Raw genomic sequence first — 26,652 nt, 5'->3', positions numbered from 1 at the left:
TTAAATCAATCATCTGAACAGTGCCTGGCATCCAGTAAGTACTCTGTTACTTGCTATTAGAGTGGTTTTATTTTCTATTTCCCCATTAACCTCCAGGGCTTTGGGGTTATCCTCTGAACCACTGATTCTCAGCTATGAGCAGTTCTTCTTTCCAGGGCACACTGGGCATTGCATCCAGACATTTTAAGAGAGTGGGGGGTTGCTACTGGCATCTAGGAGCTAGAGACTAAAAAGGTGCTAAATCTTCTACAATGCACAGAGCAGCCCCCCACAAGAAAGAGTTATCTGGCCCCGAACATCAACAGTGCTGAAACTGACACGCCACATAGGGATGAAGTAGGCATGCAGCTGGGAATCCTCTTCCTCATCCGGAAATGAGAAGGGAGTGAGGATCAATGTCTTCGATCTATGTCAATTGGTGCCCAGCAAGTGCTCAATAAATATGAGAAATTGTTTTAAGAAATAAGTTTTCTTTGTTTTTGTTTTTTTGAGATGGAGTCTCACTCTGTCACCCAGACTGGAGTGCGGTGGTGCCATCTCGGCTCACTGAAACCTCTGCCTCCCGGATTCAAGTGATTCTTCTGCCTCAGCCTCCAGAATAGCTAGAATTTCAGGCTCCTGCTTACCACACCCAGCTATTTTTTGTATTTTTAGTAGTGACAGGGTTTCACCATGTTGGCCAGGCTGGTCTGGAATTCCTGGCCTCAAACGATGCGCCCACCTCAGCCTCCCAAAGTGCAGGGATTATAGGCATGAGCCACTGTGCCCAGCCTAGAATTAAGTTTTTAAAACAATAAATCTGTTTTACTGCAAGAATTAATAGAATTGGCCTAGCACGTGGCATGCCACATTCCTTCACTAGGGGGTTGCTATTATTATTACTAGTCCTATCACTGGTACTGTAAGAAGTAGAACTGAAGTGTTTGTTACACAAAGAAACAAGAAAAGGCCAGGTGTGGTGGTTCACCCCTGTAATCCCAGCACCTTGGGAGGCTGAGGTGGGAGGATCACTTGAGCTCGGAAGTTCGAAACCAGCCTGGGTAACATGGCGAAACTTCATCTCTACTAAAAATACAAAAAATTTAGCCAGGCATGGTGGCACATGCCTGTAGTCCCAGCTACTTGGGAGACCCAGCTACTTGGGAGACTGAGATGGGAGGATCCATTGAGCCTGGGACGTCAAGACCGCAGTGAGCCGTGATCATGCCACTGCACTCCAGTCTGGGACAGAGAGGGAGATCCTGTCTCAAAAAAAAAAAGAGAGAGAATATATGAAAATAAAGGCATTTTAAGAGAAGTATTACCAATAAAAATCTTTAGCATTCGAATTTTTAACATTATCAATTCATTTACGTTCTACCTCATTCCAAAAGCAATTTGCAGCTGCTCAAATATCTGTGTAATACATTTCCCTTGAGGATTCAAGATCGTGGCTTCTCTAATTGTATTCCTGTAAGCAAACTAGCAAGGTCTAACAGGAAGGGCCTTCCTATACTATCGAGTACCCTGCTTGGGACTGCAGAGAACTTTGATAAGGACGCCAAACCCTAAAGGGTAGCAGGAACAAACAAACAAACAAAAGCACGCAAAGATGCCATCCTGCATAGAACACAGCCAAGTGAATCCACATTTTCCTGATCGACAGGTCAAGTTTGATTGTTTGTTTGTTTGTTTTGAGACAAGTCTTGCTCTGTTGCCAAAGCTGGAATGCAGTGGGGCGATCTCAGCTCACTGCAACCTCCGCCTGCCAGGTTCAAGCAATTCTCCTGCCTCAGCCTCCCGAGTAGCTGAGGCTACAGGTGTGTGCCACCATGCCCAGCTAATCTTTTTGTATTTTTAGTAGAGACAGGGTTTTGCCACGTTGGCCAAGCTGATCTCGAACTCCTAACCTCAGGTGATCCACCTGCCTCGACCTCCCAAAGTGCTAGGATTACAGGTGTGAGCCACCATACCCAGCCTATTTTTATAATTCTGTATATACATTCATGTGTGCTAAAAAAATACTAACTAGAACAAGCCTTTAGTTTGAGATATATTTCCTTTGTTAATAAACAAGTGTTGAGATTTAAGAGGTATGTTCTAAATATTAAAAAATGGTTTTAAGCATAGCACTTGGATATGGCAAGAACAAGCATGGCAGGAAAACACTGGCTTCCCATGGAGATGGGTCTGGTTCATGCTCCCTAGCCAGTAAAGGGCAGGGCCCATTCTCCTAAGGCATCTGGGACTGCAAAGCTTCATGGAGTCAGGAAAAGGACATACATGACAATCACTAGCAACCCACAAGCCTCACACCGCAAAACCCTCCTCTGCATCTCCCTGAGAAACAGGTCTCCTATGTCTACCTCCTAGTGCCTCCAATCCTACCTCCCTAGTCTGTGAAATACCCTGCACCTTCCTTGTCCTCCCAATATCATGAATGCCATGGCCACCCACCCAGTGGCTCAAGGCCAAGCATACCTGGATCATTCTTTTTTGGGGGGATGGGAAGGGTGGCGGGGGGAGAGATGGAGTTTCACTCTTGTTGCCCAAGCTGCAGTGCAATGCTGCGATCTCAGCTCACAGCAACCTCCACCTCCCGGGTTCAAACGATTCTCCTGCCTCAACCTCACAAGTAGCTGGGATTACAGGCGCCCGCCACCATGCCCGGCTAATTTTTGTATTTTTAGTAGAGATGGGGGTTTCACCATGTTGGCCAGGCTGATCTCGAACTGGTGACCTCAGGTGATCTACCCACTTCGGCCTCCCAAAGTGCTTGGGATTACAGGTGCGAGCCACTACATCCAGCCCATTCTTAATTCTTCCTCTGCTCTCATGCCTGAACTACCCAACTCTTCAGCAAGGTCTCTGCACTCCTCTTCCTAAACATATCCTACATCTCTGCGCTCATCTCCACTTCCACTGCTATCACCCTAGTCCATGCAGTCTCAACAGGGACCGTGTGGCCCCCAATGGGGCAAAAATAATTCTTGGGGGGGTGAAAAAATCTTACTATTCCTTTTATGTACAAAGCACGTGTGTGTGTGTGTGTGTGTGTGTGTGTGTGTGTGTGTGTGTGCATAGACAGTATATAAACAGATCTACAATATTTTCAAATTTCATGAGAGTCCATTCTCAGGTAAGTATCTGCCCAAAATTGAAAATAGGTACCCAAACAAATCCTTGGATACGAATGTGCACAGCAGCACTATTCACAATAGGCAACAGGCAGAAACAACCGACTGTCCATCAATGGACAAACTGAGGTAGCCACACAATTGAATGTTACTGAGTCACAAAAGGAACGAAGTTCTGATATGTGCTGCGGTGTGGCTGACTTAAAAACATGATGCTAAGTCAAGGAAACCAGACACAAAAGGCCCATATTCTTTCATTTCACTGAAACAAAATACCCAGAATAGGTAAGTTAATTCAAACAGAACAAAAATTGGTGGTTGTCAGGGGCAGGCTGTGGGGTGAGAGGTAGGGGTGGAATTTTGTGGGGGACGGGGAGTGGCTGTTTAGTGGGTACAGGGTTTTATTTTGGAGTGTCAGAAATGTTTTAGAACTAGATAGAGGTGGTGGCTGCACAGCACTGTGAATGCACTAAATGCCACTGATCTGTTTAAAATGGTAAATTTTATGTTATGTGAATTTGACCTCAATTTTTTAAAAGATCTCAAGGGGAGTAATTACGAAGAAAATGTCTAAAATGGTTTGGGGCGGGGGAGGGGGAGCTAGGCAACACTGCCCTGCCCATCATTTCCCACAGAGACCCCGTAAGCACTTCCCACAGGTCTCCCCACCACATGCACGGCACCCTTCTCCCAGGGCACTCTCCACACAGCAGCCAGGGCAGAACCCCTGAAATGACGGCATATTGCTCCATCACCTAAAACCATCCAGAGGCACCTCATTCCCCAGAATAAAATGGCCCTGAAAGAGCAGGATCTGCGCTGGCCAGCAGGCGTCCAGAATACCTCTGGATGCTTATCAGGTGCCTGATATACTTATTGAATGAGCAGTGCATAAAATAGTTGAAGAAGGAGGTGTCCATTTCTCTTTTCACTACTATGGTCATGATAAGCAATAAACAAACAATGACGAGGCCGGTCGCGGTGAGTCACTACTGGTTCAGCACTTTGGGAGGCGGAGGCAGACGCATCACTTGGGGTCAGGAGTTTGAGACCAGCCTGGCCAACATCGTGAAACCCCATCTCTATTAAAAATACAAAAACTAGTCAGGCGTGGTGGTGCACAGCTGTAACCCCAGCTGTTCAAGAGGCTGAGACAGGAGAATCGCCTGAACCTGGGATGCGGAGGTGGCAGTGAGCCAAGACTGCACCACTGCACTCCAGCCTGAGTGACAGAGACTCCGTCTCAAAAACAAAAACAAAAACAAAAACAAAAACAGAAACAATGACAACCAGATAAAACCTTTTTCATACAAAAATATCAAATTAAACAAGCTCCCCAATGTTATACATCAACTAAAAACAAAATGCTTGCTAAGAGAGTGATTAACAATCTGAAGAAGAGATATGACAAGGGCTGGTGCAGTGGCTCATGCCTGTAATCCCAGCACTTTGGGAGGCCAAGGAGGACAGATCACCTGAGGTCAGGAGTTCGAGACCAGCCTGGCCAACATGGCAAAACCCCATCTCTACTAAATATACAAAAATCAGCCAGGTGTGGTGGCACATGCCTATAATCCCAGCTACTTGGGTGGCAGAGGCAAGAGACTGCTTAAACCTGGGAGGTGGAGGTTGCAGTGAGCCGAGATCACGCCACTGCACTCCAGTCTGGGCAACAGAGCGAGATTCCATCTCGCGGGGGGGAAAAAAAAACAGGTATGACTAAGCAGATCACAAAAAAATCCAAGTCAATATACATGAGGGCGTGGGTGGTACTGGCATGGAGGTCAGAGATGGTGCTCAGCATCCTCGGTGCACAGAATAGCCTCACAATTGAGAATTACCTGGCCCTAAATGTTGATGGTCCTGAGGTTGAGAAAAACCTGATTCGAATCACTCCAGACATTTCAAAAGCAAAAAGACTTGGAAATGCTTCTTTCAATTAAACTTTGAAACAGATGCCAATCCTTTTATAAAGCCATACATCTTGCCCAAAGGAAGAACTAATTGCCTTTGAAGTCACAAATAATTTAACCAGATTTCATACTTTGATGTACAATTCACAAGTGTGGGCTAAAACACATCATTTATTATCTACATTTATAAAATCCTGGCCTGCGTGAAGGGCTTTTCTGACTACAGTAGGAAACATGAGCCTTGAAATTAAATTAGGAAAAAAATGTCCATTCCCTCCCATGCACCCCAGCACTCTGGGCAGGGTGGAGAGGTGGAGTGAATGATTCATGCTAAACGTCCTCCACTTATAAAACCTCAGAAACAACCTGTACGTTCAAAGTGCTGCACCTTGCACAACTCCTATGGTGCCATGCACAGATGAGCAGAGCATGGCCAGATGGTCTAGGATGGGTCAGGAGGTGTTGGTAAAAATGCTGTTTTGAAGAGTTATTCACTAACACAGAAACATATTCAGAATACAAGGATATGGACCAGACATGGTGCCTCATGCCTATTATCCCAACATTTTGGGAGGCTGAGGCAGGCACATCATTTGAGCCCAGGAGTTTGAGACTAGCCTGGGTAACACAGCAAGACATCATCTTTACAGGGGAAAAAAATTTTTTTTCCCCTTTCCCCTGCCCTGAAAAAGCAGGATCTGCGCTGGCCAGATTTTTAAATAAATGGGCACCACCACGCCCGACTAATTTTTGTACTTTTAATAGAGATGGGGTTTCACCATGTTGGCCAGGCTGGTCTCAAACTCCTGATCCCAAGTGATGCGTCTGCCTCCGCCTCCCAAAGTGCTGGACCAGTAGTGACTCACCTCGACCAGCCTCGTCATGGTTTATTGCTTATCATAACCATTGTAGTGAGAAGAGAAATGGTGACCTCAAGGTGTGGTGGTGCACACTTATACTCCTAGCTACGTAGGAGGCTGAGGCAGCGGGAACTGCTTGAGCCCAAGAGTTGAAGGCTACAGTGAGCCATGATCACACCACTGAACTCCAGCCTGAGTGAGACTGTGATCCTGTCTCTTAAAAAAAAAAATCCCAGTTACTTGGGAGGCTGAGGCAAGAGAATTGCTTGAACCCAGGTGGTGGAGGTTACAGTGAGTCGAGATAGTGCCATTTTCTCCAGCCTGGAAGACAAGAGTGAAACCCGATCTCAAAAAAAAAAAAAAAAAAGCTTTTTTAATGTATAAAAATAAAAAATAAAAAAAGAATACAAGGTTAAGCTTTAAAAAAATAAATTCTACAGTCTACACCAGACATTGCAAACAGGTGATCCATGAACCAAGCAGTTCACAGGTGCATTTAATGTGACGTAGCTTTTATTTATTTAAAAATGTGAGCCAGTACATAAAAGTTGATAGCTGGGTGTGGTGGTATGTGCCTGTAGCCCCAGCTACTCAGGAGGCTAAGGCAGGAGGATTGTTTAAACCCCAAGAGTCTGAGGCCAGCCTGGGCAACATAGTGAGGACCCTGTCTCTTTAAAAAAAAAAAAAAAAAAAAAAAAAAAAAAAAGCTGGAGTAGTTCCCATTTTTTTTAATTTGAGGCTTCTCTTGAAAAACCAGAAATCGTTCCGGGCACAGTGGCTCACGCCTGTAATCCCAGCACTTTGGGAGGCGGAGGTGGGAGGATCACGAGGTCAGGAGATCGAAACCATCCGGGCTAACATGGTGAAACCCTGTCTCTATTAAAAATACAAAAAATTAGCCAGGCATGGTGGCGGGCGCCTTTAGTCTCAGCTACTCAGGAGGCTGAGGTAGGAGAATGGCATGAACCTGGGAGGTGGAGCTTGTAGTGAGTCGAGATCTGGGCAACAGAGTGAGACTCTATCTAAAAAAAAAAAGAAAAAAGGAAAAACCAGAAATCTCTCAATACGGAGCCCATACTCCTATGTGGCAAGAACCAGCAGGAGGAAAAGGTCTCTGGTCCCTTTCAGAAAGGCACAACTCTCTAGCTCAACGTCTTGGGAGCTCGTGACCTATTAGCCGTGTATAACACTTACGGGTAACATGGGTGTGTAAAACTTACCCAAGAGCTACTGACTGTTCTGATGCATGGTGCGTGCTAGCATTTGCACTACTGTATTTCCTTATGAAAGAGCTCATTGTACCACTAAAGTAGCCACAAGCTGCTGTAGTACCTCTAGCATGCACTATGTATCAGAAGAGTCCCTACCCCTTGAGTTAAGTGCTATACACCCATGTGCACACACAAGCACAGGATGTGTACCAGGTATGGTGAGAAATGTATGTCTGCTTTCATTCATCCCAGTCTCTACCTAGCACTCCCCAACCTCACTCACTGCCGTATCTGCTTGATCCCTGTATTTGAGCTTTCAGTTTAACAGTAGGACTTATAAAACAACATAGAAAAAGCTCTGGAAACACAATCTAAGGACTGGCTGTGGGAGGTGGGATTATCAGTGACTTTATTTTATTGACTGATCGATTGATTGAGATGGAGTCTTGCTCTGTCGCCCAGGCTGGAGTGCAGTGGTGCCATGTCAAGCTCACTGCAACCTCCGCCTCCCGGGTTCAAGTGATTCTCCTGCCTCAGTGTCGTATACAGTTGGGACTAAAGGTGTGTGCCACCACACCTGGCCAATTTTTTGCATTTTTAGTAGAGATGGGGTTTCGCCATGTTGGCCAGGCTGGTCTCACACTCCTGACCTCAAGTGATCCGCCCACCTTGGCCTCCCAAAGTGCTGGAATTACAGGCATGAGCCACTGCACCCGGCCATCAGTGACTTTAAATTCTGTAATTAAGAACTATTTTACGAGAAAAACATATTGATTTCATAATTATTTTAAAAAGGGAGTTTATGAAACCTTTCCTTTCTTTTTTTTTTGAGACAGAGTTTTACTCTGTTGCCCAGGCTGGAGTACAGTGGTGCAATCTCAGCTCACTGCAAGCTCTGCCTCCCGGATTCAAGCAATTCTCCTGCCTCAGCCTCCCGAGTAGCTGGGATTACAGGCGCATGCCACCATGCCTAGCTAATTTTCTGTATTTTTAGTAGAGATGGGGTTTAGCAGAGATGTGTTAGCCAGGATGGTCTTGATCTCCTGACCTCAAGTGATCCGCCCCGCCTCGGCCTCCCAAAGTGCTGGGATTGCAAGTGTGAGCCACCACACCCAGACCCTCTTTCCTTTCTTAAATGGTAACCCGCAGTGTAGCTACGAGACCAAAGGACCATTAGCCCAGAGGGTGGTGAATGTCAGGCCCCCCGACTCTGACTGTAATAGATATTAATAACTTACATTGAGATCGTGCAAGCAAATACCACTGAAGGTAACCATTCTGGCCAGGAGGTCTACATAAAGGGGGAACTACAAAAATCACTGAAAATATTAACCACTTAGGTCATCTAGCTAGCAAGATTCTAGGACACTGTGAGTTAAAGGCTTCTGGCTGAGCAAAGTGCTCCTTAGAAAGCTAAATATACAGTTCTAAGGATTACAGGCACACAGCTCTGAGTTCTCCAATCTTCTAAACAAAAACAAGATTTCTACACTGTTGTAAAAGTTTTACGTAATAACATTTCAATTTGTAGTTTTATGTTGCTGGTTACAAAACTTTCACTGGTGAGGCTACTTCTATTATTTTCTATTCTATGACATTGCAATTTTTTTACACGATTTTGGATGAACTACTGCCTTATCTCAATTATATTATCCTGACTGTGGAAGCATTTAAATACGAATTTCCCGTCTCCCTCTACTAAATACTATTATCACTGCTAACAGCAGAGGGCAGTAGGATGCAGAGAAAGGAAACCAGCCTGGATACAGAATCTGGCTGGGGGGACTTTCACACCTCCCTTACACTCTGCATGGCTCTCAATTTGCCTTCCGTAAAATGGGGAGACTGACTCAGTTTCTTCCAATCCTCTTAGTCTGTAATAGTGGTTGGCAAACTACAGCTCAAGGGTGAAACTGGGCATACCACCTGTTCCTGCCTGGCCTGCAAGCGAAGAAAGGTATTTTAACATTTTTTTAATGGTTGGGGGGGAAAAGAATTAATAGCTCATGAAACATGCAACTTATATGAAATTTAAATTCCAGTGTCTGGACACCTTGGGAGACCGAGGTGGGCAGATTACCTGAGGTCAGGAATTTGAGACCAGCCTGGCCAACATGGTGAAACCCTGTCTCTACTAAAAATACAAAGAACAGCTGGACATGGTAGCACACGTCTGTAATTCCAGCTACTCGGGAGGCTGAGGTGGAAGGATTACTTGAACCCAGGAGGTGGAGGCTGCAGTGAGCCGAGATCATGGTACTGCACTCCAGCCTGAGCAACAGAGCAAGACTTCATCTCAAAAAATACGAAAATTTAAATAAATAAATAAATTCCAGTATCCATTAAAAAAGTTTTAATGGAACTCAGCCACACACTGTCTATGGCTGCTCTATTTTCTTCTATCTAGCTAGCTATCTGTTTATTGAGCTGGGGTCTCACTCTATTGTCCAGGCTGGAGTGCAGTGGCACAATCATAGGTCATTGTGGCCTCAAGCTCCTAGGCTCAACTGATCCTCCCAGCTCAGCCTCCTCAGTAGCTGGGACTACAGCAGCTTGTGACTACTTTAGTGCAACAATGACTGAATAGTTGCAGAGTTGGAAAAAAGACCCAAAAAGCCTAAAATACATACTATCTGGCCCCTGACAGAAAAGGGGGCAATTTGTAGGAGTAAAATAATTTTCAGTATCACTGTCTCTTCCTACACTACACATTGGCTAATTCATGATTACTAAAATGACCTAAGCACATACCAGCAAGGAGATTATATTTTAGGAAAGGGACTTTAAAGTCTACTCAAATGGGGGATTCCACTAACTTCTCACCTAAAAAGCCACTCAAATAAAGAGGTATTTTTCCAGGAAGTCTGATGTCATTATCTTTCTCCTTTTGTACCTCCCAAGCGAAGAGAAAAGCTAAATTAAACACATTATCCCTGTTCTTATATTCCTATAAAACTGAATTTTTTGAAATGTGGTGCAGGAGAACCAATGGTCGTATATATGCCACATTTCATTTTACTAGTTATGTATTAATTTCACATACATTAGGAAAAACCACAACAAGCAATTTAAACACATGAGCCTATACATTGTGTTTAGCTTAGGACAAAGCTGCATTACAATTTTAATATTTAAGTATGTAATAAAATATGGCAGAAAACCATGGCAATGAAAGTTTAGGCAACACTAATTCACAAAGTCGCTGCCAAGGTTAAAATTTAAAACATTTCCTGAAAGGCATGCTCTTTATGGGAACTAATGTGCCCAAGGGTTTGTGTAATTAACTACCATGTTTTGTGAACTTGGCTTAAATGGAACCGTGTCATGGAACAAAGTAAGCTTTTAAGGACTCTGGTCAGAAACAAGGGGGTAAAAAGGAAGACTTTTCTGAAACTGTGTCAACACAAATTATGTCAATTCCAAAACAAAACTCTACGACTCAACCATGAGTATCTAGGACCACACGGCTATGAATCAGAACGAGAGAAAGACAGACTGCAGCCTTTATTTTACAGAACCAAAAGCCACAGGCTCTCTCTACCCCTCCTACTACCATCTGGGGAGCAGCTAGAAGCAGTTCTTGAAAATAAACCAAGGAAAAGAAAAAAGAAAAAAAAGTCCCAAGAAACAACACAAGCAAAGTCAGAAGAATTATTTGAGTTCACAACTGACTAAGTCCTTATTATTTTAACTTTTGGGGACATTCATGGTATCTTGAAGAACTGATGTTTGCTCCTTAATGAATTCCTGTGTGAAGGAAGGTAGGGAGAAAGCGAGGGAGAGAGAGAGACTAAGGAAGGAAGTGAGTGTGAAAGGCTGTCCAAGGTTAAGTCTTTGGCCAGAAGCCTAAACCTGGTACTCCAACCTGCTTTATTCATTCTAGAAAATCTTCTAAGACATTTTGCCTGACATTTAATAATTGGAGATTCTACTTAAAAACCTGACATTTAAGAATTAGAGGTTTTACTTAAAAACTCAGACTTTGGGCCAAGCACAGTGGCTCGCACCTGTAATCCCAGCACTTTGGAAGCCCAAGGCGGGTGGATTACTCGAAGTCAAGAGTTCGAGACCAGCCAGGCCAACATGGTGAAACCCCATCTCCACTAAAAATACAAAAATTAGCTGGACTCAATGGTGCGCACCTGTAATCCCAGCTACTCGGGAGGCTGAGGAACAACAATCACTTGAACCCAGGAGGTAGAGGTTGCAGTGACCTGACATGGTGCCACTGCACTCCAGTCTGGGTAACAGAGCGAGACTATATCTCAAAAAAAAAACCAACAAAACAATGACACAACTACTAAAGGATATGACCTTTAAGGGAATGGGATCACGCTAGGAAGACAGAGCACTATTATTTTTTACCTTTTTTTGTTTGTTTGTTTTTTGAGACAGGGTCTCACAAGGGGTCACACTTCACCTTCAGGCTGGAATATAGTAGCGCAATCATGGCTCACTGCAGCCTCAACCTCCCGGGCTCAGGCAATCCTCCCACCTCAACTATAGTCCCAGAGTAGCTAGGACTACAGACACATGCCACCACGACCAGCTAATTTTTGTATTTTTGGTACAGACAAGGTTTTTGCCATGTTGCCCATGTTGTTGCATGGTCTGGAACTCCCGAGCTAAAGCAATCTGACTGCCTCGCCCTCCCAAAGTGCTGGGACTACAAGGCATGAGTCACAGCGCCTGGTCAAGTATTATTTTTTATAATATGTGTTTCTCTCACATTTGTGCCATTTAGTGTGACTGTAGGGTTTTGATAGAAAAATGCAATTTCAACTAAAAATTATTTGTGTTATGGAAAGTCAATAATCCAAAATGCAGTGACATTTGAACAGAACGCCAAAAGATTTCTGGCCATCTCCATCTACTTCTAGGTATAACCTCCAGGTGGCCTTTTGGAGACACTTTTCTCATTTCTGGGTCCCTAGCAGGAAGAATTCCATCTGGTGACTTCTTGAAAATCTGCTCTGTGGTCCCCTACAGTTCCCCACGATTGCTCGATGCTCACCTGCTTGGGCCCACCAGGTGTGTACCCATGGGAAACCCCCGTGTCCGAGGGGCCTCCTCCCCACTTCCCCGCACGGAGCTGACCTGTGCTCTTATCCAGGAAGTCCATGGACTCCTCACTCGCGCTGAAGTGGCTGGATGTGGCCTTCTTCTCGGCATCCTGCTCCACATCAGAGCCTGTGTGCACGGAAGAGTTTGTGCTCATGGGGGAGCGCGGCATATCCGACAAGGAAATCCGGCGGCCTGTGCCCCCACTCAGCACGGGCTTGCTCATCAGGATCTTGGGGGACGCCGTCATGTCAAAGTTGAGCTTGACCTTCTCCTGCTTGTCTATCTTGGCAGTGCCGGCACTGGGGTTGGTGGGATCGAGCAGCATTTGGTACTGGCTGTTGGGTGTGTAGGGTGTCCTGAATGGAGAGTAATTAAAAACCCCAAACTTCCTGCGGATGTTCTCCACGTAAACCTCCATCTCTTGCATGGCACTGTTGAAGATGCTCTTAGTCTTTTTCACAGAAAAAGGAATTTCTTTAGACATGAGGTAGCAATTATTTATTGGAACCCAGGCCCTAGGAGGGCAAAAGATAGAGAGAGTTTAAGTCAGCTTCAGTAATTTCAAAGATTGCTTTTTTCTTGATGTGAACAAAATTAGCCAAGCATGTTTGCCAAGATTCTTATTCTATTAAAAAAAAAAAAAAAAAAAAAAAACTTGGTTTGAAGAATTAATTACTGATCCATTTAACAAGCAAGTTCTACCATAACAGAACATGAACAACAAAACTTCAGCTAAAACATTTAAAGGTGCAATACACTTAGTCATTGTGAGCCATTAAAGAAACAATCCTCTTTGGTTTTCTCTTGGTAGAGAAAAATAAATCAGCCACTGCATCCGACAACACTTCTGAAAAGAGACTTTTTCCTCAGGTCGCACTCAGACATAAAGAGTATCCTTTTCCCACTGCCATTCTAAATAGGACCAGAAGGAAACTTTGGAATACTGCGTTCCTAAAAGAAGGCACATGTTTCTGAATGTGAGATAATTCACATAGAAAATCACTGAAAAGGCCGGGCACGGTGGCTCACGCCTGTAATCCCAGCACTTTGGGAGGCCGAGGCGGGCGGATCACAAGGTCAGGAGATCGAGACCATGGTGAAACCCCGTCTCTACTAAAAATACAAAAAATTAGCCGGGCGCAGTGGCGGGCGCCTGTAGTCCCAGCTACTCGGGAGGCTGAGGCAGGAGAATGGCGTGAACCCGGGAGGCGGAGCTTGCAGTGAGCTGAGATTGCGCCACTGCACTCCAGCCTGGGCGACAGAGCGAGACTCCGTCTCAAAAAAAAAAAAAAAAAAAAAAAAAAGAAAATCACTGAAAAAGGAGCCCATTAGCCTCCAGGCGTATACTTTCCACCCCCCATCCCAGGCCAGTTCCATCTTCCTAACGTCCATACCCCACTGGCCTCAACACAGTTCCTGGCTGGGTAAACTGGTGAGAATAAGCTTTCTAAGGAGGGCTTTCGTGGGGGATTTTTTTGGTTTATTATTTATTTATTTATTTATTTGAGACGGAGACCCGCTCTGTCGCCCAGGCTGGAGTGCAGTGGCACTATCTCAGCTCACCACAACCTCCGCCTCCTGGGGTTCAAGCAATTCTCCTGCCTCAGCTTCCCAAGTAGCTGGAACTACAGGTGTGTGCCACCATGCCCAGCTAATTTTTGTATTTTTAGTAGAGATGGTGTTTCACTATATGTTAGCCAGGCTGGTCTTGAACTCCTGACCTCGTGATCCACCCACCTCAGCCTCCCAAAGTGCTGGGATTACAGGTGTGAGCCACCGTGCCTGGCCTTTTTGGCTTGTTTTTTTTAAGAGACTAGGTTTCCCTCTGTCACCCAAGCTGGAAAGCAGAAGCATGATCAAGGCTTACTACAGCCTCGAACTCCTGGACTCAAGGAATCCTCCCAGATCAGCCTCTCAAGTAGCTTGGGGTACAGGCACACACCACAACACACTCAGATCATTTTTAATTTTTATATACTTTTGTAGAGATGGGGTCTCGCTACATTACCCAGGATGGTCTTGAACTCAAGCAATCCTCCCACCTTGGCCCCCCCAAGAGCTGGGATCATAGGTGTGAGCCACCGCACCCAACCTCCAAGGCGGCCTTTTAGATTTCACAGACCACGAACTCAAGCCCGGTAGAAAGCAGTAGGGAACAAAGGGGACTTTGCAGAAGTAGAAAACTCACGTCTGGTGGAAAGGGAGAAAGTGGTATCTACTCAGCTGCTGTCCAAAGCAACCATGTAGGAATGTGGACCCAACACTGTCACATCCTCCAACATTTTAAAGAGAAGAAGGAAAAATAGACTTCTTATGTTACATTTTATCCCCATTTCAACAGTTGGCATCTAAGAGAAAACAACCCAGGAGAGATAAAGCATATCCCTGGGACAGAATTCAGAATACAGGCGGATTGTTTGCAAGGTTTCGTGATACCAGATCACAACACAAACTAAAACTAAACACCCCAAAAATATCGATCTGCTCCATCGGAATGCTGGAAATCACCAGCTTCTCATCCATTCTGACTGCTGTCTTTCTGCTGAAACCTGAAAAACCAGCAAGAGGGGCAGAGCAGAACAGAAGCCAGATGCCCTCAAGGTAAGAGTTTGCCTCATGGTGAGATTCTGCGTTCAAAGTGAGCGGGCACAGATCAGGACTACTAGACAGGACAGATCTGAGAAGGCATCAGGGTCTCCAGGGCTGTCCCAGGGCAAATGACTCCCCCTTCCTGAGCTAGTCTCAGCTCTGTCACTGAGAAAAAGGAGAGTGAGTCCTTAACCGGAGAATCAAGAGGCGGGGCCACCAGGAGCTTATCACCAGATGGTCCTGGTATCATAACCTCGAACCCCCCACCTGCTCCACACCCACCTCACCCACACACTTCTGCCCACTATCCAAGGCCCTCACTGTTCCCTCCCTGCAAGTATTTTCCATGAAATTGCTTGGCAGGGAAGAAAAAAGAGTCTCTTTTCTTTAAAACAAGCCCAGGGCTGGGCATGGTGGCTCACACCTGTAATCCCAGCACTTTGGGAAGCAGAGGTGGAAGTCAGGAGTTCAAGACCAGCCTGGCCAACACAGTGAAACCCCGTCTCTACTAAAAATGGAAAAATTAGCCGGATGTGTTGGCACGCCCCTGTAATCCCAACTACTCTGGAGGCTGAGCTGGAAGAATTGCTTGAACAAGTCACTGCATTCCATGCTGGGCGACAAAGCGAGCCCCCACCTCAAATAAATAAATAAATAAATAAATAAATAAATAAAACAAGCCTGGTGACAGAGCAAGACCCCCTTCTCAAATAAATAAATAAATAAAAACAAGCCCAGGAAGTATTTCAAGGGAAATTAGATTTGCTTGACAAAATAAGAGTCTCTGCAAGGGACAATATCCAGCTTCACATTATCTCAGTTCTAACCCCATGATGGCTTCTCCCTAGCTATGTGACCCTAGGCACTCTCTGACCTTAAGTTTTCTCATTGATAAAATAGACATAAAAGCAGCTTCCACAAAAAAAGCTCTTAAAACACTGCTCAGTACATAGTAGGCAATTGGTTGGTGTCTGCTTTTTTTTTTTTTTTTTTTACTCTGCAGGCATTTAATAAAATATTTCCTATATTTTTAGATAACTGTGCACCTATAATACAAAACTAGGCCAGGCACAGTGGCTTACGCCTGTAATCCCAGCACTCTGGGAGGCCAAGGCAGAATGGATTGGTTGAATCCAGGAGTTCAAGACCAGCCTGGGCAACATGGCGACCCTGTCTCTACTGAAAACACAAAAAATTAGCCGGGCATAGTGGCACATGCCTGTAGACCCAGCTACTTGGGAGGCTGAGGCAGGAGAATGGCTTGAACGCAGGACGGGGAGGCTGCAGTGAGCCGAGATCTCGCCACTGCACACACCAGCCTAGGTGACAAACCAAGACTCTGTTCCAAAAAAAAAAAGAATGGTGGTCAGAGACTCCCTGCCCAAAGCCTACTAAAACATCCCAAGACCTCCAAAGTTGTTTCTCTACCACTGTGGAAGGTCCTGAACAACTCCCTACAAGGGATCCCCTCACCCAAAACAAGCCGAACAATGCGGTGTACTCCCTTAAAGCAGGTGCTAAGAGGGGCTAGGAAACTGGTGACCATCAGACCCATGCTGCTTTCTTTTTCACAAACAGGAGGGGGCCATCTTCCATGACAGCTCTCATCCAGAACCAAGACCTAAACACACAAAAGCTTTTGGGAAACAGCTTCTGCACACAGAGCTGACCAACTCACACACCGTTCTTCATGCTCTGTAAGCCACCTTCAGTGGCTGTCTCACGGGTGAGAGAGAGAGGTCCCTGCAGAGCAGTCACAGCTGAGAGACTAGAGCCATCAACCCTAAGAGTCTGGGAATACTGGGTACAAGGGGGTAGGTATTATTTTCTCCGATCCTGCCTGTGTCCTAAGTATATCTACTCATACTGTATCAACCTATAGAGTAAGAATCCCACATCATCAAGATGGTTCACATTTGTTATGCTCTGATGAAGAGGAGGGATGTACAGCCTGTCACCAATTCCTCCTGCTCTTCAAATAAAAAAGAAACTCCTGCCTAGCCCTCTAACTGGAGCTCCAAGCATCCTCTCCTCCCCTGACCCTGTTTAAATCCCACTATCCTCCCAGCATTTCCTGAACCCTCTCAGTCTCAGCCCTTCCCCTCCCAAGCCTCTGCTCTTCCTGGTCCCTCATCCCAGATCTTCGTACCAGGCCTCCACCACTACCTCCTGATCTGAGATTATCTTGTCTATTAGTTCACTTGTGTATCACCCTTCTTCCCCGCTAGGATGTCAGCCTTCACATGTGCAGCAACATGGAATCACCAGCCTCCACTACACAGCCTGGCATGCAGCAGGCATCCAATATGTATTTCTTTGAATGAAGGAATAAAGGAATTAAAGTCAAGGTGCAATACTTCCTACCAAATCCAGCACCATCTCAGTAATTTCCATTTTGTCTTCTGACAGTAGACTGTTGGGATTCCTAGTACATGAGTTTGCTTTGGGAATTCACTCTTTTGGTCTGCAAGACGACTAGCAAAATGTAGCAGGGGAAACAAATTTCAGCTTCTGGACTCTCTGTGTGTGTACGTAATTTGTAGTATATGTATCTTAAGTAGTCTCCCCTACACACTAACACGCTTTCTCAAACCAATCGGTACGGCTTCAAAAGGGTCTTTGCCTTACTTAATCATAACTTGATAAAAAAGAACTAAGATATTAACCACTGCTCATCTCTGCCTACCTGTTGTTCTCAAGCATGCAGCGGGCTCTGCTCTACAGGGAACTGCTATTAGCTGGAATAATTCACTCTGCCACGTGCCGAGGGGAAGGGGAGGGCAGGAAGGCTGGGAGGGAGGGCTCACACCTGTCAAAACAGCAACCCCTTATAATTTCCCACTGTAGCTTCAGAGAAAAGGGAACAGGAGAGAACTACTCAGCATGACGATAAGAGATTCATTTACTGGCAATCTAGGAAACTACTTCTAATCTTTGAAAAAATGATTTGGAAAGCAGTTTCCATGGAGGTTTAATTTACTTCAGAAACCCCTCCCAAAAACCAAAACAAAACAAAAAAGAAGAGCAGCACTTCAAACAGCCACAGAACCCATTCCAATTTTGGTTTCATCAACAGACCCAGTAAAGTAAGATGACTTTCTAACACACCTGAGAAAACTCGCCCACACCATTACCAAGCTTAACATACCACAGGAAATTTATTTCAACAACAAGATCAATGGTTGGTATCATGACAATAATCAGAATAATAGCTACAGCCTCTTTTCTTATCTAATAACAGTATCAAAGTTCAGTGAAAGCTACATGTTCCAAGCCTGTTATTAACTCCCACCTGTCATGTTGTCCAAAGAATCGGGCATCGACCTGCCCATCTTTATCCCTCAGAGCTTTTGCAGGCCAGAATGGAAACCCCTTCAGTTTGGCCCAGACCAAAGGATGTGGATTGCTCTAGGAAAAGAAAAACAAGATCCAGAGTTTGTACATATCTGACAGCAAGATACCCACCAAAGTTTGGTATGTGAGGATGAAGCAGGACTGTGGGACATAGGCCATGAGTGGAAAGAGTTTCGAGCAGGGTCGGCCCGTGTGGTATTCCCTAAAAGGTGTGTGGCCAAGACACCTGGACAAAACTGCAAACGGAGTTAAATGGTGAAATCAAAAGCTGAATGAAGTCCAGGCACGGTGGCTCACGCCTGTAATCCCAGCCCTCTGGAAGGCCAAGGCGGTGGATCACTGAGGTCAGGAGTTCGAGACCAGCCTGGCCAACATGGTGAAATCCCATCTCTACTAAAAACAGAAACATTAGCCGGACGTGGTAGCACTGTTAGTTCCAGTTACTCAAGAGGCTGAGGCAGGAGAATCACTTGAACCCAGGAGGCGGAGGTTGCAGTAAGCCAAGATCACGCCACTGCACTCCAGCCAGGGCAACAGATCGAGACTCCACTTCAAAAAAAAAAAAAAAAAAAAAGAACGATGACTAAACCAGGGTTGGATCCTAGCTGTACCATTATTACCTGGGCAGGCACGAACAAGACATTTCACCTTTCTGTGCAACATACACACAGAGACAATGATGCCAGTACCTTCTGTTACATTTGGATTAAATGTGCATCATACCTAGCGTCTGATAAGGGGCAGTATTTTGCTACCTTTATTCTTTATTGAAGGCTATGCAGAGCCTTCGCTATTCCCATGTTAATCTCCAAAGACACGAAGAGATGCAAAGTGTATTTTCTCAACTTTCCTTGCCTAATCTTGCCTCCGAACCCACACCAACCCGCCACCCCCACTAACACAGACACCAGTGCATCCCAACAATGTACTTCTCTCTGCAGTACCCTAGTCTGGAAAAGGCAGATACATGGGGAAACTAGGGTGACTTTATTTCCCCAAGGAACCATGTTTTGGAGGAACTATGGAGTTAATCCAGGGAAGTATTTTCAAACCTCTTAAAATAGAACCAACATGATTTGTAAATCACACACTGATTTAAGCTCATCTTATTATCTGAACAGCTTTGCTGCATCCCACATCTCTGATGAGCTCCCTTTTATGCTGCATCTTGCAGTCTGCCCAGGCTAATCAACCCAGGAAACCATGATGCTATCTCTGGCACATGAACTTTCAGCCTAAGAGGTTTATCCTACCTGGATTGCTTTCCCTCTGCCATAACTTTATCAGCAAAAAATTATCTTAAAACTCCATCCAAAGTTTCATCTAATAAGCCACCTGGAAAAAGTAGTCATCCAAGGCACAGGGTTCCGTAAATGAAACAAGCAAAGTAAATCCAACTTACACAAGGCTCACAAAACCAGTTATCTCGTTTTTGGCAAGCAGCTAGATAACATTCTGGACATACTTCGATTTCATTCATCTGTAAAGCAAAAATACATTAGAATGTGTCACCCCAGAGGTGGATATCTTGTGGACCTCAATCAATGCTTGATGATTTTGAAGGTTAAGATGTTTTAACGTTCCACAGAGGGAACACCTTGGAGATGAATCCAACCACTATGCATCACTCCCAGTGCTTCCACCCACTCCAAGCCATAGTCCTTTCTCTCTGGACCAGTGCAACAGCTAACTCCCCATGTCACCTGCTTCCACTTTTACCCCCATTATAGACATTCTCTGCAGAGCAGCCACAGCCATCTTTTTTTCTTTCCTCCTGAGTTTCACTCTGTTGCCCAGGCTGGAGTGCAGTGGCCCAATCTGGGCACACTGCAACTTTCGCCTCCCGGGTCCAAGTGATTCTCATGCCTCAGCCTCCCAAGTAGCAGAGATTACAGGTGTACACCACCACGCCCAGCTAATTTTTGTATTTTTTAGTAGAGACAGGGTTTCACTATGTTGGCCAGGCTAGTCTCAAACGCCTGGCCTCAAATGATCCACCCACCTCAGCCTCCCAAAATGCTGGGATTACAGGTGTGAGCCACCGGGCCCAACCCAGAGCCACCTTTTATAGACTAAAACTGATCTTGTCCTTCCCCTGCTTAAAAGCCCCCAGTGACTTCCCATTATACCCAGTAGTTCTCTGTCAGAGCACTTGAACCATTCCCCCCACCCACAGGGATCACACAGCAATGTCTGGAGACATTTTTGATTGTCACAAGTGGGCCAAAGGAGGGAGTGGGGACTACTGGAATCTAAGAGGTACACGATAGTCCCTGCAACTAAGAATTCTCCAGCCCTAAGTGTCAGCAGTACCAAGCTGAGAAACTAACAGTGAAGTCTAATGACCTGACAGGTTCCTTCAAAGCCACATGTGATTGGGCCTTAGCCCACCTGTCTGGGCTCACCTTGCAGCAGCTCCGTTCCCCAACCCCTTCCAGCCACTGTGGCCTGCTCTGCTTGCCAAGCTCAATTCTATGTCCACAGTAGCTAATTAGTACCACGTTGCCCTATTTCATCTTCACTGACAACAATCTGAATATTCAATTAACTTATTGTCCTTTTCTCTCATAAGAAAGTACATTCCCCTAGAGTAACATTGTGGCTTAGAGCCAAAGACCCCAGAAGCTCCCTTCTTGGATCTCAAGTCAGACTCCACCATTTACTAGCTCTGTGACTTTAGGGCAAGCTGCTTCTCTTCTCGGAGCCCCAACTTGTTGATGTATTGAAGAGAAAAAAAAAGTAGCACCCACCACAAAGGGCTGTTATAAGAAATTAAATGAGATAAACGTAAAGTGCTTCAAGTGACAGAGTAATCAATTTCGCCCATTAACATTTATTGAAGACTTAGAGTGTGCTGGTAGCATTCTAAGAATTCTGTAAGTATTAACTCATTTATCCCATACACCCCATGAGATAAAAAAAAAAAATGAGGCCCCAAAAAGTTAAGTAACCTGACCAAGGTCTTACAGCAACAAAGTGGCACGGTCAAGATTTGAACTCAGGCAGTCGGGGCTCCAAAATCCATGCAGGTCACCACTGCACTGATATTTGTTATTCCTTTCTACCATTACAGCCTTATTCTTCTCTTTAACTCTTATCATCATGCAAGGTGCCATATATGTAATAGGTGCTCAATAATTATAAGACTAACAGACTTCACAGGTCAGTGAATAAGTAAGTGAATGAATGCGCGAACAAATGCATGGATGGTAAAGTACACCTCCTGCTTCTAGCCTACTTTACTTCTGGGCTGTTCCAAAGGAACATATCCAAAATAGCCCGTATGACTTGTCGTCAAGGAAATGAAAACTAAAATCACAGTAAGATGCCTACTATTTTTGTTTGTTTTCTGTTTTTTTTTTTTTTTTTGGTTTTTTTTTGTTTTGTTTTGTTTTGTTTTTTTTTTGGAGATAGAGTCTCACTCTGTCGCCGAGGCTGGAGTGCAGTGGCACGATCTCAGCTCACTGCAACCTCCACCTCCCAGGTTCATGCCATTCTCCTGCCTCAGCCTCCCAAGTAGCTGGGACTACAGGCACCCGCTACCACGCCTGGCTAATTTTTTGTATTTTTAGTAGAGATGGGGTTTCACCGTGTTAGCCAGGATGGTCTCAATCTCCTGACCTCGTGATCTGCCCACCTCGGCCTCCCAAAGTGCTGGGATTACAGGCATGAGCCACCACACCCAGCCAGATGCCTACTGTTTTTACAAATTACATCGTTGGGGCAAGGGGGCACATATATACATACAGTTTTGTAATTACAACTCCCAATATTGGAAAGGACATACCCTCATTGTAATTGGAACATCTGACATGTTCACAGCCTCATAGTAATTTTATTTCTAAAAATTAAACTAAGGAAATCATCAAACGCACAATGATATTCATCACCTTGTTACTTAAAATGCTGATAAAACTGGGTACTACTTAATGACAAGAAGAGTAATTAAATGAATGTCCATGAGTTGTACGTAATACTACACAGCCATGAAAAATTCTGTTCTTCCTACGAGTTTAATTACCTAGGAAACAGAGAAAATACATAAAATAAACTAAGTGAAAAAGCAGTTTATAAAACTCTCTCTATATAAATACACAGACATAAGCTGGGCTTGGTGGCTGAGGCCTATATTCCCAGAGTCTTGGGCGGCTGAGGCAGAAGGATTGCTTGAGCCCAGGAGTTTGAGACCAGCCTGGGCAACATAGCAAAACCCCATTTCTACAAAAAATAAAAAAATAAAAAAAATTTTAAAAAAATAAAAATTTAAAGAAATTACCCAGGCTTTAATTAGCTGAGTGTGATGGTGTACCCAGTACAATTTGAGACCCTGCCTATAACTATATCTATATATAAATTTATATGGATAGATAACTTGTTTTCTTTTTTTCTCGAAGACAGAGTCTCACTCTGTCACCCAGTCTGGAGTGTAGTGGTGCTATCTTAGCTCACTGCAACCTCTGCCTCCCAGGTTTAAGTGATTCTTCTGCCTCAGCCTCCCGGTTTAGCTAGGATTACAGGCGTGTTCCACCACACCCAGCCAATTTTTGTATTTTTAGTGGAGACGGGGTTTTGCCATGTTGGCCAGGCTGGTCTCGAACTCCTGGACTCAAATGATCTGCCTGTCTCAGCCTCCCAAAGTGCTGGGATTACAGGTGTGAGCCACTGCACCTGGCCAGGTATCTATCTATCTATCTGGATATATCTAGATCTAGATCTATATATCCTTATATAAAAAGACACATGGATGGGTCCCAATGCTATCTGAACAGTTTTTCTTTATGAATGTTCTTTACTGACACGTTGAAGGTCATCCCATCTCAGTTTTTTATTCTCACAATGAGATCTGATAAAGAAAGCCTCCCTCATACCATTTTGGCTGTGAGCCTGTCCCACAACCACCAGAGAGCCTCACGGCTCACATGCCTGAGATGTCTGTTCTATCCACACTATCACAATTATGGGCATTTGTATGAAAACAGGTTCTCCTGGACACCTGGACCACTCTCCCAGAAGCAGTCAAGGCCATGCCCTCAGATATCAAATCCTCTTCTGCAAGAGGACCAAAAGGCACCTGACACAATACCAGGCTGTGAGGCCAAGGTCAGAAATTACGAGTTCTATCTAGGCAATCAGGAAAAGACAGGAGGCCCAGTGCTTCCTGGTGACTCAAGGGTAAAAGACAAAAAATCCTTTCCATCTCCCTTAGATCACTGCTACAGTAAGGGTGTTTTATAATACACTGGGGCCCCTCTTTGTTCTTTTTACTTTCCTTGAAGAGTAGGGGTACGGCCTTAACAAATTCCAAAATCACCTTGGCTACCTAATAGGAGATTCTGCAAATGGAAACCTCACTGCCCCATCCCCTCCCTCTGGGTGCATCTAAAACAGGACAGTGGGAAACACATACCTCATGTTCACAGATTTTGATGACTACTTTCGCTATTTGCGTCAATTTGTGATTTCCTAAGGGAATAAGAAAACAGGATTAATTCTAATGGAAATGCTGCAACACCAGGCCTGAGGATTTTACTTGCACTAACAATGTGTTTACTTGCTTTTCCCCCAGGATTAAGCTTTTAAAGGCTAAAACCAGAGGTTCCTGGCTTCTAATAGTGATTCACATTATATGATTCTTCCCATCAATGTTGATGACTCTTTGGCGCCTCGATGTCATCTTCTCTGCAACTGAGCAATTTATGTGGGTTTCCCTAGAGATCATAGATTAATACTTTTCAAATGCTTTGACACTCTAAAGGCTCGAATTAATGAAAAAAGGCCTTAATCTACCCATTGTCCCAGACGCCAGTCCAAGAAGAATCCAAGAGAAAGAAGAAGAGACATTTTCTGGAATAGCTCTTGTGTGGCTAGTGCTTCAAAACACATTTTCTCCTTGGGCCAGATGTGGTGGCTCATGCCTGTAATCCCAACACCTTGGGAGGCCAAGGCAGAGAGATCACTTGAGCCCAGGAGTTGAAGACCAGCCTGGGCAACTTTTTAGCAAGACCCCATCTCTAGAAAAAAGCCACACACACACACACACACACACACACACACACACACACACAAACACACACATTTTCTTCTCAGCTCCTCAAGAAGCCATATTAGGAAGCAGGAATAAAATGTGCCCATTTAATGAATGAGTAAGCCAAGGTTCAGGAGTCATAATTTACATCACTTAGCTAAAAAAGTAACCATCTAGCCCCAGGTCTAACTCGACACTAAACCAGAGGACAAGATGGTCCAAAAGTCATGTCTTCTTTCAACGTTATGGTATTTTTAGAAGTTGTAAATTTGTTGACATCAAGATTTCACATACACAAACACACAATATACCTACATTTCTGGTTTGCCTTGAAAACTCAGAAGATCCGATAACTATAATCAATGGAGCACTGGAGCTGCCAACAGCAAACTTTCCAGTCCAGGTAGGAGTTCTCTGTTCTCCATGATCACAGCACATCACTTGACCTGCAGCCTTCTTGGCTTGTGCTGATGTTTTTGTTCTTCTACCTGACCTCATCCACTTGTTTATATAATCTGATAAGCTGGGCCTTTCTATATATTTGAGTCTATAATTTTTACACAAATTTTTTTTTTTTTTTCTTGAGATGGAGTCTCGTTCTGTCACCCAGGTTGGAGTGCAGGGGCGCAGATCTCAGCTCACTGCAACATCTGCCTCCTGGGTTGAAGTGATTCTTGCGCCTCAGCCTCCAGAGTAGCTGGGATTATAGGCATGCACCACCACACTCAACTAATTTTGGTATTTTTAGTAGAGACAGGGTTTCACCATGTTGGCCAAGCTGGTCTTGAACCCGACTCAAGTGATCCGCCCGCCTCAGACTCCCAAAGTGCTGTGATTATAGGCGTGAGCCACTGCCCCTGGCCCACACATTCTTAATGCCTAGTGCCTCAACTTTTTCCCCTCCTTTCACTCTCAGCCCTGCTATAGTTAATAATGCAGTATGTGTGCGTAAAGCAGATATACATACATCTTTCCTTAAACACTAGCAAACAGGCTGGCATGGTCTCTCACACCTGTAATCCCAACACTTTGGGAGGCCAAGGCAGGCAAATCACTTGAGGTCAGGAGTTCGACACCAGCCTGGCCAACATGGCAAAACCCCATCTCTACTAAAAATACAAAAAATTAGCCAGGTGTGGTGGCACATGCCTGTAATCCCAGCTACTCAGGAGGCTGAGGAACGAGAATCACTTCAACCCAGGAGATGGAGGTTTCAGCGAGCCAAGATCACACCACGGCACTCCAGCCTGGGCGACTAAGTGAGACTCTGTCTCAAAATAAATAAATAAATAAATAATCCTCTTTTTGCAATGAACAAAATATCTGAATAGATGTTTACAAACAAAGACATACAAGTTACTAGTAAGCACAGGAAAAGACACTGATCATTAGGAAAAGGCAAACTAAAACCATCATGACATAATACTTTACACCTTCAAGAACAGGTAAAATTTAAAAGGCAGACAATATCAAGTGTTCGCCTTATATTGTGTGGAGCTAAAGAAAAATCTAATATACCCTGCTGGCAGAATGTAAAATGATAGAACCACTTTGCAAAAACAGTTTGGTGAAACGTACTAAGTTAAATAAAAACCTACTCCCTGAGATGGCAACACCACTCCTAGGTATTTACCCAAGAGAAAGAAAAACCTATGTCCATGCAAAGACTTGCACAAGCAGGTTCACAGCAGCTTATTCCTAACAGCCCAAAGCTGAAAACAACCCAAATATCCATCAGCATCAACTAGGTAAATGGATGAATGGCAGCATATTGATCGAATGAAAAGAAAAATCAGTCAGCAACAAAAAAAAAGGAACCACTAATAACACATAACACAGATGACTCCTCAAAATACTACACTGTATGACAGCAGCCAGACACACAAGAGCACTACCTTGGACTCCAATTATATGAAATTCTACGAGAAGCAAAGCTAATTGGTCCTAACAAAGCAGAACTGTTGAGAGTGGTTCCTGTTGAGAGTGGGTTTCCTAGAAAAGGGCATGTATGAGAATCCAACAGGCTGATAGGAATGTTCTGGATCTTGTGGTTACACATTTGTCAAATTCAATGAACGTAAACATAAAATCTGTGTTTTATTTTATGCAATTATACTTCCATTAAAACAAGGTTTGTAGAAACAACACTAAAAGGTAGCAGCACCATGCAGCCGCGAGCCACTTTAGATGTCAGCTCATACCTTAAAATGAATTTGGTCACTGCCTCCTATTCACACATATTAGCACAATCGATACACAAGTGTTCTCAGTATGAATTACGAGCCTGATTTTTGATGAAGGGCAGGAATTTGTGCAACACATATATACGGCATACTCTCTTTCTTAGGAGTCATCTAAGCCACTCACCCCCATTATAAATGATGCAGTTGTGCAAAATCCACTTTGCATCAGCCAGGAAGGCTTCTGTGCAGCCATACATTTTCTTTTTCGCATTCTGGGAAGAAAAGTGATAGAGCATAATCAGTGAGTCTAGACAAGCCACAGTCAGTGACTCTTGTG

At 44.4% G+C, this 26,652-nt stretch overlaps 1 protein-coding gene across 25 annotated transcripts in view; it reads right to left on the bottom strand.

Annotated features, from left to right (window-relative positions):
• ZMYND8 (zinc finger MYND-type containing 8) overlaps positions 1-26,652 on the bottom strand; it is a 148,748-nt gene that overhangs the window by 54,533 nt on the left and 67,563 nt on the right. For all 25 annotated transcript variants that reach the window (XM_008014850.3, XM_008014928.3, XM_008014921.3 and 22 more), the window contains 5 exons: positions 26,500-26,587; positions 23,515-23,570; positions 19,510-19,587; positions 18,046-18,161; positions 12,198-12,679 (listed from right to left, as the gene is read on the bottom strand). In XM_008014850.3, the coding sequence (XP_008013041.1) occupies positions 12,198-12,679; positions 18,046-18,161; positions 19,510-19,587; positions 23,515-23,570; positions 26,500-26,587 (820 nt within the window). The remainder of the gene's footprint in view (positions 1-12,197; positions 12,680-18,045; positions 18,162-19,509; positions 19,588-23,514; positions 23,571-26,499; positions 26,588-26,652) is intronic.

Source organism: Chlorocebus sabaeus, chromosome 2 (assembly GCF_047675955.1).
Source record: "Chlorocebus sabaeus isolate Y175 chromosome 2, mChlSab1.0.hap1, whole genome shotgun sequence".
Lineage (NCBI taxonomy): Eukaryota > Metazoa > Chordata > Mammalia > Primates > Cercopithecidae > Chlorocebus > Chlorocebus sabaeus.
The sequence above is the reverse complement of the archived record's forward strand: the minus strand, read 5'-3'. Positions and strand labels throughout refer to the sequence as shown.